Raw genomic sequence first — 15675 nt, 5'->3', positions numbered from 1 at the left:
CAGACACAGCTCTGCTCTCCCCCCTCTACTTTCGCCCGGGAGAAGCAGAAACCTTCCAGTGAACTGCTGGGAGCTCCCCATCTGACACTCCTGCCCTCCCTCGGAGCATTTTTGTGGCCACCCCAGGGACTTCTCTTCCTGCAGCCCCCAGCTCATCCCACCACAGCAGAGGGGAGAAGACAGAGGGGACTTACCATTGCCCATAGCCAGCACCTGCATGTTCTCAAACTCCAGGGTGGTGTACGCCGGGTCCAGCGCTGCGCTATAATCTGCCATCTCCATGTCTATGAGGGCTTTGGAAAGGCGCATTATCCTCGGCAAACACGGGCCAGATTGTACCGATTCCCTTGTCCCAGGCTATTGGCCCTCCTGCCTCCCTCTGCCTTCACTGCGTCCCCTACCTGTTGTCTTTTAATTCAGATATTTCTCTGAAAGGATTTGCTGAGCCTCAAGGCCTATACTCCCAGAGGGGTGGAGGCAGGAGGCAGGGGGGTTAATCTTTAATCATCTCACCCATTGCCGAATACTGCTAAGCTGTTTTTTTTTTTTTTTGGTGGAGCAGCAGTGATTCTTGTTGACTGTTTATTATTGAATCTCAAGGCGTTTCTGATCCTGGCTCCTGGGTGCAGGCAGCACCAGAAGAGCAGGCACTCACCAAGGGCTACTGACCTTGATGCTGAGCTGCTGGTGTTGCTCTTAATTATACCTGGACTGGAAAACTTGGAAAAAGCCCTACCAGGAGAACAAGGTTCTTCTTCACTTCTGTCATTGGCTTCCTCACCACTGGTTGCCTACACCCCTGTTCTTCCCTTCTCTTGCTCCCTCCATCCCTTCCACTCCTTCTCCTTTTCTCTCCCTCACGGTCAGAGAAGGTCAGCTCCCCCCTGGAAATTTACACGTTGCTATGTAAAGTAAAACGTATGACTCCTTTAACTTCCCTATAAACCAAGTTTTACAGGGGCTGGATGCCCTATAAACAGATCCCATTCTGCTGCCATGCCCGAACAGCGAGCGGGGCCGAGGGGTGGCACAGACACCCTGGGAATTGCCAGGGTGGCTCCTGTCCCAGAGCTGAAATCACTTTATGCCAGACACCCCCCAGCCCTGGCTTTTGGCTGATACGTCATAAAAGTTTCATGAGACATGTTACAACAGAGCAGCAGGAGTTTTCCTTCTGCGGGTGCACTGGCTGCTGTCAGCACCAACACTGGTTCTGTGCTTCGCCCAGACCTTGGGTCTGACCCTGCTGGTGCTGAGCAGTGGGGGCCAGAGATGCCTGTGCTCTCCTCCCCGGCTGCCCCATGGCACATCCCTCCTCCACTTCAGCCAGAAATGAGATTTTTCAGTGCAATTGTGAGATGATTGAGTGGGAATTTAAACGATCTCTGAACGGCACTGGCCGCATGGTACAAGAGAACCAGCAATTAATGATTTGGTATCAGTTCACTCTGCATTGAAAACAGCCCCATGGTTTCGCAACCAGCGGCAACTGAGTCCACACGCTGCTGATCTGGGCTCCCAGTGCCTTGTGTTTGTTCTTCCCAGGCACCCCAGTGCAGCCCCAGCACCACTGGCACCACAAGCTGCCCTGGCCCTGGTGGCATCACTGCCACAATGTGACACCAAAATCTCTGGCTGCACACCAGTACATGCCTTCGGGCAGTTATGCTAGTGATGATTTGCTATTCACGTTTTAGGAGCACACAGAATTGTTCAAGCAGCCCTCTGTCCCCCAAAACCATGACCTACATAGCACTTCTAAACAACTTTTCTACCCTGAGGCTACAGGTCTGCAGGAGTGAATCTGAGCACAGGGGAGAGCCCCTGCTTTCTGACCTGGCAATGGTGATAAATGACCCTTTGCTGCAGGAAAACAGTCATTCAGTCAGTGCTCCTGAGGGACAGGCCAGAGCTCACGTGCTGATGGCTCTTCCTTTAGGCAGATACACTCCTTGCCAAAAACTGGTTTTATGATGTGCAGACTGGGATGGAGATGCAAGAGTAGAGCATAGCCCCCTCCATAACCTCATCCCAGGGACCTCCGTCCCAGTCCCGGCCAGGCCACGGTGATCCCTTTGATTAGATAAATGCTACAGACACCAGGTCAAATATGTGCAGGATTTGCCACAGCGTCTAGTAAAATATCGTAAAAGCAGGGCCCGTTCTGCTCTGGTCAGCAAAACAAACCTTTTACTTCAATAGCCTGCTGAGCAGGGAGGCTGCAAAGGCCATTTGCTTCCCAGGCAGGAAGGATTAAAAGGGCCAGGAATAGAAATCAGAGAGGCAGCGTGTGCGGGAGAGCGGCAGATAAGGAGCGGGGAAGTTTGGAGAGCATTAGGTGGCTCATGAGGCCAGGGCTGTCAGTGGGACTTGGTGTTTTCCGCCCAGGGTTGTGTTGACTGTTGTTTTCTCACTGCCAGTGTCCTCTGTGGGTCACCAGTGCCCCCTCCCAAATCCCTCATGTTGGTGTGGAGGTCGAGGGCCAGACCAGCCAAGGACACCTTGCACTTCCTTTGCCCTGGAGATGGGCTCTGATGGAAACGAGTTGGCTGCTCCCTGGGCACAGGCTGTTGCTGGAGATGATGTCTCCCCTGGTATCTTCTGCCTGGGGAGTCCTTGTCTCCCCCTGCTATCCTTGCGTGGTGAGTTTTGGGACAACTTGCCAATGTAGCCATGGCTTTTACTGGCCAGCAGGACCCCACAGCCCTGTAGTGTTTTAGGTGGGAGATGTTTGAGTCAACAGCTGCTTGTGGGGCTGTTTCAAACACTTCTGGCTACAGAAGATGTTTTGTTATTTCTATTCCACAGAGAGACAACTCATAGCTGGAAAACCCCCACTGATAGAAGAGGGCTGTTCCCAGACCAGGTACTCTGAGGAAGTTCAGCTCCCAGATCCACTCCTCTCTCCTGTCCCCATTTTATGTACTCTCCACCCACCATTTCCTATGTCAGGACATGGCCGCAAAGGAGACCGATACAGCTCTGGGTCATGAGCTGTTCTGTGCCAAGTAATTATTTAATTTTTATCTGTTGAGCAGTAAATCCTTTCCCACACTGGCACATCATGATGCTATTTCTGCCCTATCTATATATCCCCGTCTGGCAAATGTATGCAAACCTAAAGGGGATTCCCTGAAAATAAGATCTGTGCTTCTCAATAGGTGAGGCTCAGGAACAGATTATTTAACACAGCATTTTTGGTAAGGATGTTGTCACCTACTGTGCTTGCTAGCTCTGCATGTCAAGCAGGGGAGCAGCTCCTTTAAAGGGGCTCCTCGCTGTTGATTCTTGAATAGGGTGTTGGAGGATCAGAGGATAATTGATGTTGGAAAGGACCTCGGAGTCTCTGCTGTAGGCTCCTGCTGGAAGCAGGGCCAGCTGTGAGAGCAGCATGGGTTGCTTGCAGCTTTATCTAGCTGGGTCTTGAACACCTCCAAGGATGGAGGGCAGCCCCTCTAGCCAGCTGGTGCTTGACTGTCCTTGTGGTTAGACACTGGCTGAACCTCTCTCCACTTTTTATGCCCCTTGATCTCCAGCCATGCACCCTGTGAGGAGCCTGGCTCTGTCTTTTTGATGCCCCTGTGTGTGTTAAGCCCCTGAAGTTCCTGCTGGCCCATCTCTCCTGCCTGATGCAGGACACAGCCCTGCCTGCCAGTGGATTGACCAAGCCCCCCAGTCTGGGGTCGCCTGCAGACTTTCTGAGCATGGACCACGACCAGGGGCCCTCTTGCTCTTTGTTTTTCTCTCTCACAGCTCTGCATCCTTAAGAAATTCCCAGCAGAAAAGCCAGTGCCCAGAGCCAGCAGGACCAGCCTCAGCTTTCATCACCAATGCCATCGCTGGCTCTGGCAGCCCTGACTCCACATCTCTCCTCCCGTGTCACTCGCAGCTCCAAGGCCACTGTCGAGCTGGAATATTTCACATGGCTCTTTTTTTCCACATGCACGTGAAGCAGAGATGGGCTCAGGACTGAAGCCTCTGCAGAGCAGCAAAGCCCTGAACATGATCAGGGCCCTGCTCATCCCATCACCATTTCACAAGCGAGCTGTGAGGAAGCAGGAAGCCCGGTTACAAGACAAAGAACAAAAGTCCCAGGGGAACGTCACCAGCATAGTCATCTCCACACATGCAAAGGTCCCTTCTGCCTTTTTTTTTTTTTCCCCTTTGAAATTTCAAATTCCAGTTTGTGGACAAAGTCCTGCCTATCTGAGAATATAGATCTCCGACCACTGACCAAACTCCACTTCAAGCAGCCCCGAGGACTGCTCTTCCCCTTGCCCATGGATGTGTCTGCTCAGTCCTTGGATCTCCCGGGATCATGCCAAAAATTTTGCACTGGAGCACAGCACTGGTACTTGCACAAAGCGGATTTTGCACTTAATGTCAGCAGCTTCCTTTCTGGGAAGAACCTCGGGAATAACCAGGTAGGAGCCTTATCACCTGCAATTCATTTGGCCAGCCATTGCAGATAGAAAATGAGAAGGAGAAACAAGGGCTTCTATTGTGCTTGTACCAGCAGTTTTGGCTCATCATTTAAATAAAGGAAGGGGAAAAAAAAAACTGCTTCAGAGGGGATGAAAAACAAGAGGGAACATGAGCTTGTGGAGGCAGAGCCACTCCGTATGGTTAACTGATAACTCCAATTTGCCTCTTCCCTCTCATCTTTTCTGATTCTTCTAATTAAGCTCAACTTATTCTCATGCTAATCATTTCTTGACCTGTTTATTCTGCATTAAAAAATTAACAGAGAGCAGTTTACTGCATGACTTGCTCACACAGAATTGCTACAGATTAGCAGGCATGCTTTAAGTCCCTACACAAGACTTTTGGGTCTGCACAGCTCGAGGATGAGCTTTTTTTCCTGTTTTTAAAGAACAGCTTTTTCTAAAGTCAATATAAACCCCCCTCCTTTCATGCCTTGAGTATATTTGCTCGGTGACTATTTCCAAATGGGAAAGATAAAGCCAAGGGCTTGTGTTTTGTCAGGCTTTTTGTAAACAGGGGTATTTAGGCCATACTGTCAAACCCTCCTGCCTTCTACCTCAGCGTGCTGTGACTGCAGAGCAGAGTTGTCAGTGCGTTAATAAGCAGCTCCAAGGAATTTCTTGGGGCTGGGGGGCTGCAGGTCAGTGCAGCTGCACAAGCCCCCAGCTCAGGGGGCAGAGCTTTGCCTCTGCTCTGGGCAGTCATATGACAGACACACAGATGGGGGTCTGCTCCCGTGTCCCTCTCCAGAACGTCCCCAGAAGCTGTGAGAAGCCTCCAGGAAAACAAATCATTCAGCAGAGGTTTGGCCCTTGCCAGTAGCACACAGCACATCCCTGCCCCAGAAAAACACTTTGTGGAGGTGAACCAGAGTGATCCACCAGCTCCATCCAGGCAGGTGGATCAGAAAGATCCAGCAACGAGAGGCAGGAGACCACAGCCATGTGCCTGACCTTGCCTGGGGAAGATGCAATCAATTTTATCATCCTGTTCAACAGCAATCACTCTTGGTGATTTACTTTCCCCAGGGCTGAAGCGCCTGTCGCTGGGGCAGATTTGCTGTTTGGAGCTGGGGGTGATGCCCAGGAGAGGCAATCCCTGAGCAGACCCCAGGTACACTGTCACTGATGAGCATGTGACATGTGGGGGTACCCCAGGCTCCCCAGCACAGCTCAGGGTGACAGAGGCAGCTTCATTGCAACCTTACGCTGTTTCTTACCAAAGTTGTCAAAAAGTAATCAAACCAAGCAATATTGTCCTGGTCCCCAGACCACAAAATCTCCCTATGGAGAATCAAGGCAGTTTTTGGGCATGGGGAAGAGTTACTTTAAAGAAGGTATAACACTCTGCCTGAACTCCTCTCCAAAAGCAACATGTGCATTTCAGCCAAAGCTGAGATGATGTTTGGCCTGGAGGAAATTATTTGGGCTAAAATAAGTAGCTGCTCTGCAAAAGTGGTAGGGAAAGAACTGCAGACATGGGGACAGACAAACCATTTCAGCATATACTGCTCTGGTGATAACACCGTGCTTGCCTTTCATCCCAGGACCAGAGAGGGGTTTATTATCCTGCCTAACAAGGGCTCTGAACTCTTGAGGAAGTAATTATTATTTCTCTTGGGATCTGTTATTGTGCAAGGACAGTAAATTTGAGCTGTTCCCAGAAGGGTGGCTGTTCTTGAAAATGCCAGGGCATTTGCTGATGTGTATTTGGCATCATTCTGCCTGTACTGCAGCCCCCAAAAGCAGCATCTGGCTCTGGGGCCTGCAGTTCGGCAGTTGTGACTCTGGAAATCTGTCTGCTCTGTTTTCATGTAAAATCATGCAATGAGCCTGAGACCAAGAGAGGAAGGGGGATAGATTCATCTTCTTCCATTAAACCACAGGCTGCAACTTGGCCCAAGCTACAGCTCCCACCACTGATCCCACTTGCCCCCTTAAAACCCTACACCATGAACACTGCACTCCATCCAAACCCCAACCCAGCAGAGACCCAGACACTTTCCTGATAAACGCTCTCCTGCCTACTTGGGAGGAAGTCCAGAAAAGCTCTGACTTTGCCATGTGCTGTTCCAAGTTCACTGACTACACTGGCAGAAGCTTGACTGAAATCCAGTGGTTTAAGCCCCATTTAAATGGGGGCACAGGAGCCTCAGGGAAGCAGCAGCACTGGAGAGAGGGTTTGCTGCCAGCAACAAACACTTATTGCTCTCCATGCCTCACCAGCTCACACATTTAGTGTGGCAGGGATCTCAGCAGCCCGCTCTGGACCTGGGGAGAACTTGTTTAGCAGGTGGATATGATTCCTTTGGGCCTGAAGTAATCCTGAAGCTTCCCAAGAAAAGGATCCATACTGAGCTCTCAGTCTGGCAGGCAAGGGAATCTCTCCCTTCGGCCCTGCCAGCTGTTTGCAGGGCTTTTATGTTTCATTGACTTTATACATTCGTTATACACACATGAAACAGCCCCTGAATCGTTCCAGCTGTGGAGCAATAGGTGAAGGAAAAGAACAGCCAAAATCAACAGTGGTTACACATCAAGTTTTACCTTTTTTTTTTTTTTTTTTTTTAAATATCTTTTGCAAAGGTGGGTGCATCAGCAAGCCATGCCTGGAAGTGACCTCCAGTGGCTGCTGCGGCTCTCAGGATCAGCCTTCCCTCCAAATTAAGGCAAAAGACTGCAATGCTGTTGGGGTGGAGGGAGAGCTGCAACAGGGCAGGGGTGTCAGGGGACAGTCTGAGCCCATGGCCCTGGAGGAGGGCAAGTCAAGGGCACCTCAAGGGCAAAAAGCATCTTCCTGGACCCAACAGCTCCAGCTGCCCTCCTCCTGCCCCAGGCTGGCTGGCAAAGTCAGGCCCAGCTGGGGAGCTGAACTTGAGGGAACATCTCAGGACAGGGCCATGTGTGCCTGACAGGAGGCAGCGCAAGGAAGGAGGGAGGCTGCTGCAGGTGGGAACACTGGCAGGTCTGAATTGGGAAAGGTAGGCTGGATGTGGGAAAAAAGAAAACACAAAGGGGTGGTGAGTTAAAATTTGAGAGATTCTGGTTTCTGTAGACAAAAGGAAACAAGTTAGTGCAAAATGCTTTTTGTCTGCAGGAGTGTGCAGAGTGCCTGAACAGCCTGTCTTGTCCCCAATGTCCTCAATTACCAGAGCACAGCAAGGGGTGAGTGAGAACCAGACAACACTCGGGAGCTCTATGTCCACAGCAGCTGCACGCCCACCACACACCCTCCTGTGTGACACAACCCTCCCCTCCACTGCCAGAGAAACGAAAAACACGGCAGAAAGCAAGGTATGGGAACATGGGAGCCTTCTATATGCAAGGTTTGTTGCATGGGGGACAGCAAGGGCAGGGGATCACATATCCCTACACTTCCAGAAACACATGGCTAGGACACTGCAGGCCCAACTGCCTGGCTCCCAGCTAACAAACATGGCAAACTGCTAATCAGCCCGGGAGTATTCAACCTAGATCTCCAACACTGGATAACACTGTTGTTTGTTCCTTTACATTCCTGCAAGTCCCAGTGCCATTGGCCTGTTGTATCATAAAGAAATTAAAATATATTATGACCATAAACTACATCATTTGAGGAAATGAACCACTTCTAGTAAACGTATCATGGGACGCTGAAGCCATGAACTTTCCTAAATCAATTGCCAGCTGATAAAGAGCGCAGGTATTGCTGGGAGCAGTCCCCAGCATGTGACTCCCCACTGGCATGGGGAGCTCGTCCTGTGGGATGGTGACTGGGGGTGCAAGCTACCCCAGGAGGCACGAACCCCACTGCCAGCACAAGCCCTGCTTGGGAGGAGTTGCTCAAGCAAGAGGAGCACCACAATTTTTGCTGAGTCCCGGAGTGGAATGGAGGCTGTTGGGGTGTTGGGGATGAGGCGCTGTGAGGCACAGGGGTCCAGGGCTCAGGAAGCACCAAATATGTCCAAGTGCCTCAGGGTGCTGGCAGTGAACCTGGACATGTTTGGTGCATCCTAAGCCCACCCAGCCTCCTGGCCTCCACACCGAACTCCCCGTGGGTGCTGGGGCCAAGGGGCTGAGCACAGAGCTGGCTGGAGGGGGCCACAGAGGGGAACCCTAAAAAGCTTTCTGGTAAGGACTCCATGCAACTAGTAAAGTTTGCACTGGAAGTGTTTTTCTCTTAGTTGCTTCTAAGCTTTCATTATGAGGGCTGGGAAGTCCCGCTGCAGATCTGGCTCAGGAGTAGAGGCTGTCCTGCAAGTGGCAGGATCTGTCCCCAGGCCTGCTGAGGCTGCAGCCCGGGGCAGTAATGCCAGGCACTGGGAACTGGGCTGAGAATGACTGAATCATTTCCCAAACAGCACAGGCAATCACCGGGGTGTCCTCGGGATGCCAGCCTGACTCTGCCACCTCTTCCCCCAGGAGTCACAGCACCCACCATGCCACCATGCTCTCTCTTGAGCCCCAGAACCAGCCTGGGGACATGAGCCATCACCACCCACAAACCTGGCATGTTCACCCTGCACAAAGCAAAACACAAACCAGAGACATGAGGGTCCCATCGGATGGGATGCCAGTAGGAATGAGCATATTTTGGCAGTTCCAAATCCACACTGGAGACCCTGTCAATGCCCGTCATTCACATGAACTCTGCAGCACTGGTTATGCAGCTGCTTCTCTCCCTGCTGCGAGTGCTGGGGGAGCAGGGGGGTACCTGGTGTTTCCTGGAACAGGTCGTATCTGCTGCCATTCATCTTCCCGGGGCACTCAGCTCTGTGGGCAGAGCTAGGGAAGTCTCTTCCCTGGATGGGGCTGTGCAGCCGGCGAGCCCCCCGCGGGCAGCGGGGCACGAGCCATGCCCAGGAGCTGGTTGTGGCTCAGAGGCAGGGACAGGCTAATCCCTTAATGCTGGTCACAATGAGATTTGATGGGGAGCAGGAGTTTGTGCTGCAGGTTTTAAAGGGTTCTGGCCACTACCCGGAGCAAAATTATAAGGTGGCTCTGGGTCTGTGCCCCGCTGCCAGTGCGTGCAGCAATGCCCACTGCTTTCTGGGCCACCTTTCTGAGGTCTCTCACCCTGGTCTCTGGCCTGCCACTGGGTTTCTTTAGGGCAGGGAGTACCTGATCAAACGTGCAGCTCTGGAGGTTGATCCAGAAAATGTGCCTGGGTGTGTCTAACAGCAGGAGCGGGGCTGGCTCCTCAGGGAGCGGCTGACTGCTTTTGCTTTAAAGTGTTTCTGTATAAATAGCCAGAACACCATATCCTTGAGCAACAACCTTGGTCTCCCCTCCCAATTAACATCACAACACGCAGGATGGCTCAGTCCAGAGCGGAGCACGGAGGCTGCTGAGCACCCAGTTTTCTCCTCTGGCCGAAGTGTGTCCTGGCATGTGTGGCCCTGTTTATAATGGAGGAGGAAAAATTGGGTGAGGGAACACAGTGGCACTTCACTGGGGTTTCACAGGCACTGAGTGACTGAATTGCTGGAAGGGAGACCTGGGCACCTCTGAATGCAGCCTTGTGCCAAGCCCACTTGTGCTCAAGCCGTGACCCAACTGGGGCCAGGTCTCATCGGCCTCTGTGTCCAGAAGACAGGGACAAACCCATCTGAAACACCCATTTTCCTGCATTTTCCCTCCTCCTTGGATAGCTTTCTTCCTTCCAGGCCCACGTCTGCTTTTGCTGTGCCAAGGAGAAGAGAGCTCAATCCTGCCCTCAAGACGTCAGACCCCAAGCATCATCTCAAAGGCACAAGTCTAATGGAGCAAAAGCATTCCTAAACCATTCCCGTCCTGTCTCCACAAGCCTCTGCTTCCACTCAGGGCTGCCTGAGGTGCATTTGAGTTAATTTGGAGTGTCCATAGTCAGAAACTCCAGAATGCTCCTGGTGAGTCAGGAATGGGGAGTGACCAGCAGCTCTGTCCCTCAGCTCTGTGCCCAGGGACGGGGCATGCTGGAAATGGGGGCTGATGCCCAACATTCCCATGTGGAGCAGGGAGCAGCATCGAGGGCAGGGCTGGGACTGAACTGTGTGTAACCCCATGACACCTCCCTGCACCCCTGTGTTCCCACACAGGTTTTAGTGGCTGTAACAGGGACACACACCCAAGTCAACAGACATTTCTCCCAGACGATGGCAGTCTCCAAGCACACACCCATGGATGAGCCACAGGCAACACCCGGCTCTGCTTCCAGCACCTCAGTCCCACCACCATTTAGTCCCAGACTCTAGGAGGGGGAGTAGCCAGGGCTGTGGATCTGAAGCCTGGCTGTTTGTCCCCTTGCCCCTCCTGCCTCCTTATTCCACTCTTCATTTCCTGTTGCTGCCTTTACCCTGACGACACAAGACCATGCATGAGCTGGTTCTCTCAGGTGTCCATCAGTGCTTTGTCCACTCTTCCCTGCTGGGCCACCTCCACCTGAGCACACCTGTCCCTGGCACAGGACCTGCTTAAGCTGCAGTGACTGCAGGTGAGAGGCCACTCAGCTGGATGGGGACCTGCAGCACTGGCAGAGCCTTCTTCCATGGAGCAGTTGTGACTTTACACCTTCTGCTGAGCCCCCTGGTGCTGCCCTGTCCATTAACCTGACACTATACCCAGCCTCACCTTGCCCGTGGCAAGATTTCCTTGGCTGGTGTTAGCACCAGTGAATCCTCTTCCCGTGCTGAGCTGCTGCTTTTCACCAGGGTGGTGGGGTGGATGCCGCCATCCCAGCTGCTGGGTGGGATACAGACATTGTCCAGCTGGCTGGGAGCCAGGGCAGGCTGGAATGCTGCAGAGGAGCAGCAGCAGCCTCTTATCATGGGGTATCAAGGCTTTGGGGACTGTGGGACAAAATGATCAGCATCCCTTGGGAGCAGAGGGGGAGAGATGTGGCTGAGTGGGGCAGGAGGAGCCAGGCTCTGCCTCCATGAAGGGCACTGGGCCATAAACCCGGCCTGGTGGCTGTTGTTTGTGTGTTGGCAAACACGTTGAGTGGGCTCGACTATTGATTCTGACCGTATAAACCGGTGTTGTGGCACTTGTTCAGGTTTGTGCAGGTTTTACAGCTCTTGTTCTGAGAAGTGCCCATGTATTTGGCTTTGCTCCTTCCTTCAGGTCTATCTGTTGACATTGGCTCTCCTAACCAGAGCGTTGGGCCACGCCAGGAAGCTGAGTGTGCGTCTCTCCTTGTGTTTCCCACTTTCCCAGGGGTTATCACCTATAAAATCTCGCACACACCCATGGCTGGGACAGGTTTCTGGTGCAGAGGCAGGTGAAAGGTGCCCGCTGGTCCCCACCACTGATTGGTGGGTTTGGGTTCCCTGTGCTCAGTGACAGGAGATGAGCCACCCACCCTGACAGATGGATGGACAAAGCTGCAGGGAAGGTGCTGCCCTGGGAAGTCTGGGGTGGGGTGAGCAAGGTCTGAGGTCTGTAGGGCTGTGATGAAAATCAGGCTGTCAAACCAACTTGGATGTCCAGAGAAGGAGAAGATGCTCCCAGAGCATCATCACAGAGGAGATGGGCTGTGCATGGTCACCTATAATGAAGGCACATACTGTCACCCATTCCCTGCCTCCAGTCCTCTTCCCAACAGGAGCTGCCAGCACCACTTGTGCCCTCAGGGACACCTTGGTGCTGGAGGCTCAGAGGGCTTGAGCTCACAGTGATGGTCCCCATCTGCCCCTCAGCACCAGAGCTCTGTTACTGAGGGGATGCAGCTGGAATCCCTCTGGTGCCTGCAGGATTTTGGGACAGAAGGTCTGGTCCAGCCTCACAGAGCCAGGATCTGTTTGCTCCTTGACTGCTGGTGCATTTCCACAGCCACTTGCTCTGCATGGAGCTGCTCCTCCCACACCTTTGGTGCAGCATCCTGAGCCTACCTTTACTTTTTGAGACATGTATTTCCTGAAGGGATTTGCTGAGTAATCTCTGTTGATGCTCAGGCTGAAGCTTGGACAGCAGCTGTTCCTGGGCATAACTGCTTCTGGGACCCAGCTTTGCTCAGAGGCCCTGGTGCCTCTGCCCAGGACAGGAGAGCAGAGCCCTCAGCCCCAGGTTCACCATACAACCGATACCTTGAAATTTTCCTTCCGTGAAAATTCTGCAACATTTGCCATTTCCACATACATTTCTGCCAGGAGCCTTGTTTGCTTGAATATTTGAGGAAAGCAAACAGAGAAGGAGCCCGAACACAAACAGTCATGGATGTTTTTTTGCAGTCTTTGCCCTGTTCTAACCCCAAGCCTGCCAGCAGAGATACTTGCAGGCATCCCCTGATGTACCCCTTGGCTCTGCCCTGTGTGCTGCCCTGTCCCCCACTGCTGGCCCTGGTCCTGCTACAAATACTGCTGTATGTAAAAGAAACTCACCCAGCCCTCACTGTCTGTGGGACCACCATCACTCACCACCCCTTTGCACTCATGCTAAGTAAACATTTTTTAATGCCATTTAAGAAATGTCAGCAGATGACTAACAGAGTATGACTTGCAGACCTACACCTGCCCTGCCAAGCTCAGAACATTTCTCAGACACTCCTCAAGCCTTCCTGAGCCTTTTGCACTCAACTTCCAGAGCTGGAGCTCGTTTCCTGCTGACAGCAGCCCTCTGGGCTCACTCCCCCTATAAAAATACCATTGTGTTTCAAGCAAAACCAAAGTTGAGGGTGTGCTGCTGGCCCCATAAATGGAATGAGGTGGGAGAAGTCACAGTCCTGTGGGTAAGTGCAGACACCCGGTGACACTGAGCAGCATCCCCAGCTCTTCCCCAAGGAAACCTTCACCAAGCACCAGCAAACAGCTCTCGGGTTCAGGCTAAGGTGCTAACACAGTGATTGTCCCTTCTGCATCCCAGCAAATACCTGTGCTTATTCCTGGCTGCACCAATACCCTGCTTGGGCACTGGGAAGTGCTGACCTTGCCAGCACCAGTGTTACAGCCACCCCAACAGCCAACAGGGATGGCCAGAGTGGGGACAAGGAAGGGGGCTGTGCCAGGTGTCCTAACACACATCAGTCCCTGATGGCTGCCAGGGCATGGACACAGAGAACAAGGAGTAAACAGGGGAATTAAAGAGCAGCTGAGGAGGAGAAGCTCAGTTCAGGTCATATCTAGAGGATACCTGTAAAAAATTCGATGCATTTGTCAGTGATAATTAAAAATACTCAGAAAATCGGCCTCCTCTTATGTTTCTCACTTGAGAGTAGTCCCTGCATCTGAGCAGAGCTCCTGAGCAGCAATGACGTCTCGCATTTTTCAGCTGTTTTCCAAAGCTGCTTTACTGATCAGGGCCAGCCCTGATCATGCGCTGCTCCCTGCTGTAACCACCGGCCCTGGGGATCCCCGGCTCTGAGAAGATCCAAAATATGAAGGAGTGGTGCTGCCTGCATTGGGATTGAGGCCAACTGCCCAAATGGTGGCCACGTCTGATCAGGAGTATAAAGGTGGATCAAGGGGCTCATGTATTCCTCACTGCCCAGGAGGAGATGGTCACCTTGCCCCCTCTCCATCCTCTACCTCCTCACACACCTCTTTCAGCTTCCTGCAGGGATTTAGCACCAGTGGAGCCTTTTCCAGCTCACAGCCTGTCCTCAGCAGGTGCTGGTGAGGATTTTGGATTCATCTCCAACTCCACCTCTCTCCAGAGCAGCAGCATCACTCCCTTCTCCTCCCTGGGACTCACACAGGGTGCTGGGGACAGGCCACCTTTGTCACTGCCTGTCAGGGCATCCTCCAAGTCCTTTACACAAGGCACAGGACTGATGAGAGGGAAATAAGTGCTCCCAAGGTATGGTTTAGGGGAAATGCTGGTGACAGTCTGGGGCAGGGATGGATGGGGAGGGTTGCAGTGGGGGGACGCCCCACTCTCTGCTCTTACTGATGCCACCACTGCCAAGAGAGGGCCAGACCTGCTCGCTGTCCCGAGGCTGAGTGCCAGTGTCAAGCTTCCCCATTAGAATATATCCCTGGCTTCAGATGGATGCTGAAATCCTGAAGCTCCTAAGACAGATGGGGAGAAGGGAAAATCAGAAAAATCTTTTCATCTAGCAGAAGAAACTGAAAATAACTCGGTGACCCCCTCCAAGGCTGAAGGCTCCTCTGCAGGACTCTGGTGTGCCTCTGTCAGCCATGCCAGCTCCATGGCCTGTCCTGCTGAGGGCTGGGAGCTGCTGGCTGTAAGGGCATCCCTGTGGGCATGGCTGGGGCTCAGAACCACCACTGCTGTGTGAGATACCCCATTGCTTTGCCAGGGAATAAACTTCCCAGTGGCCCTGGGTAGGGTTTGGCCACCACTTTGCCACCTGCAGGATGGTGCATCCCAGCTGCTGTGCCCACTCTGCTGCTCAGCCCCAACCCAGCCCCACAGAGCTGCCAGGGAAGCCTGCACTGCCCAGTCCCCCATCCCACCAGCCCTTCCTCTCCTCTATTTGGTTAACTTTTTCACCCGTTTTATTTATGAGGACTCCCCTCCTTCTGCCAACACTCTGAGTTTCCTCTCGCTTTAGTCTGGGAGGCCCATCTCGCTTTTTTATTCTTATTATTTCTCCCTCCCCCTTGCCTGGCCCCAGGCTTGCAGCGGGTGCCAGCCAGAGCCTGCTTTTGTTGGGCCACGGGAGCAGATGGGGAGAGCGGCTGCAGGTGGGCTGGGCAGCGATTCCTCCCCATCCACCCGACAGCACCCAGCTCTGCCTGCACTTGCCCAAGCTCAGCATGTGGCTCAGTTACTGACTCTCAGACTGAAAAATTCAAAAAGATAATCAATAAAAATACTAAATTAATAAAATATTTTTTAAAGACTCAGGAGAAAATTGCTGTCAGAAATGTTTGCCTGCCTGTGCTAAGGTTGCTGATGTGCCTGGGCTGGCAAGAGGCTGCTCACATTAGAGCCAGCTGCAAGTGGCCAGAATAACTTCATCCTAAGTGATTAAAGAGCATGTTCAGCTCCATGTGTTGCATCTGTCAGGCAAAGCCAGTTGCTCACTGCAGAAATGAGGCTGGCTTTGCACCCTGGGGCAAAGCTCGATGCAGGCACCCTGGATGTGGGGACAGCCAGACCTGGCCACCCTGCACCACCGTGTCTCCCAGGCTGATGGGAACATCCCTTGAGCCTCCCCTTCTCCTGCAAATGAGGTGCAAGTCAGTCCCTGTGAGCTGGGTGGGTCAGGAGCCATCTCCCACCAGCAGCAGGGGCTTCAGCCTGGAGGATGCTCAGCACTGGCTACTCCTGG

The 15675-nt window shown here is 52.7% G+C and overlaps 1 protein-coding gene and 1 long non-coding RNA gene across 4 annotated transcripts in view; one reads left to right on the top strand and one right to left on the bottom strand.

The window, feature by feature from the left end:
• The window catches only part of HNF4A (hepatocyte nuclear factor 4 alpha), a 35796-nt gene that overhangs the window by 18143 nt on the left and 1978 nt on the right, over positions 1 to 15675 (bottom strand). Inside the window, exon 1 of one of the 3 annotated variants that reach the window (XM_042049629.1) lies at positions 9178 to 9369. The exons of 1 other annotated variant lie outside the window; for it this stretch is intronic. In XM_042049629.1, the coding sequence (XP_041905563.1) occupies positions 9178 to 9217 (40 nt within the window). In that variant the 5' untranslated portion in view covers positions 9218 to 9369. Of the gene's footprint in view, positions 1 to 194; positions 3219 to 9177; positions 9370 to 15675 lie in introns of those variants that run through there. One more of the 3 variants, XM_042049612.1, reaches the window with a different exon arrangement.
• LOC121674863 lies at positions 4101 to 15243 on the top strand. The gene is made up of 2 exons (XR_006019873.1): positions 4101 to 4424; positions 7582 to 15243. It is a non-coding gene; the product is annotated as an uncharacterized LOC121674863 (long non-coding RNA).

This window comes from Corvus kubaryi, unplaced genomic scaffold, assembly GCF_017639235.1.
Source record: "Corvus kubaryi isolate FWS band 111438036 unplaced genomic scaffold, C.kubaryi_AGA036_p1.0 134, whole genome shotgun sequence".
NCBI lineage: Eukaryota > Metazoa > Chordata > Aves > Passeriformes > Corvidae > Corvus > Corvus kubaryi.
This window is presented reverse-complemented; position numbering and strand designations above follow the sequence as displayed.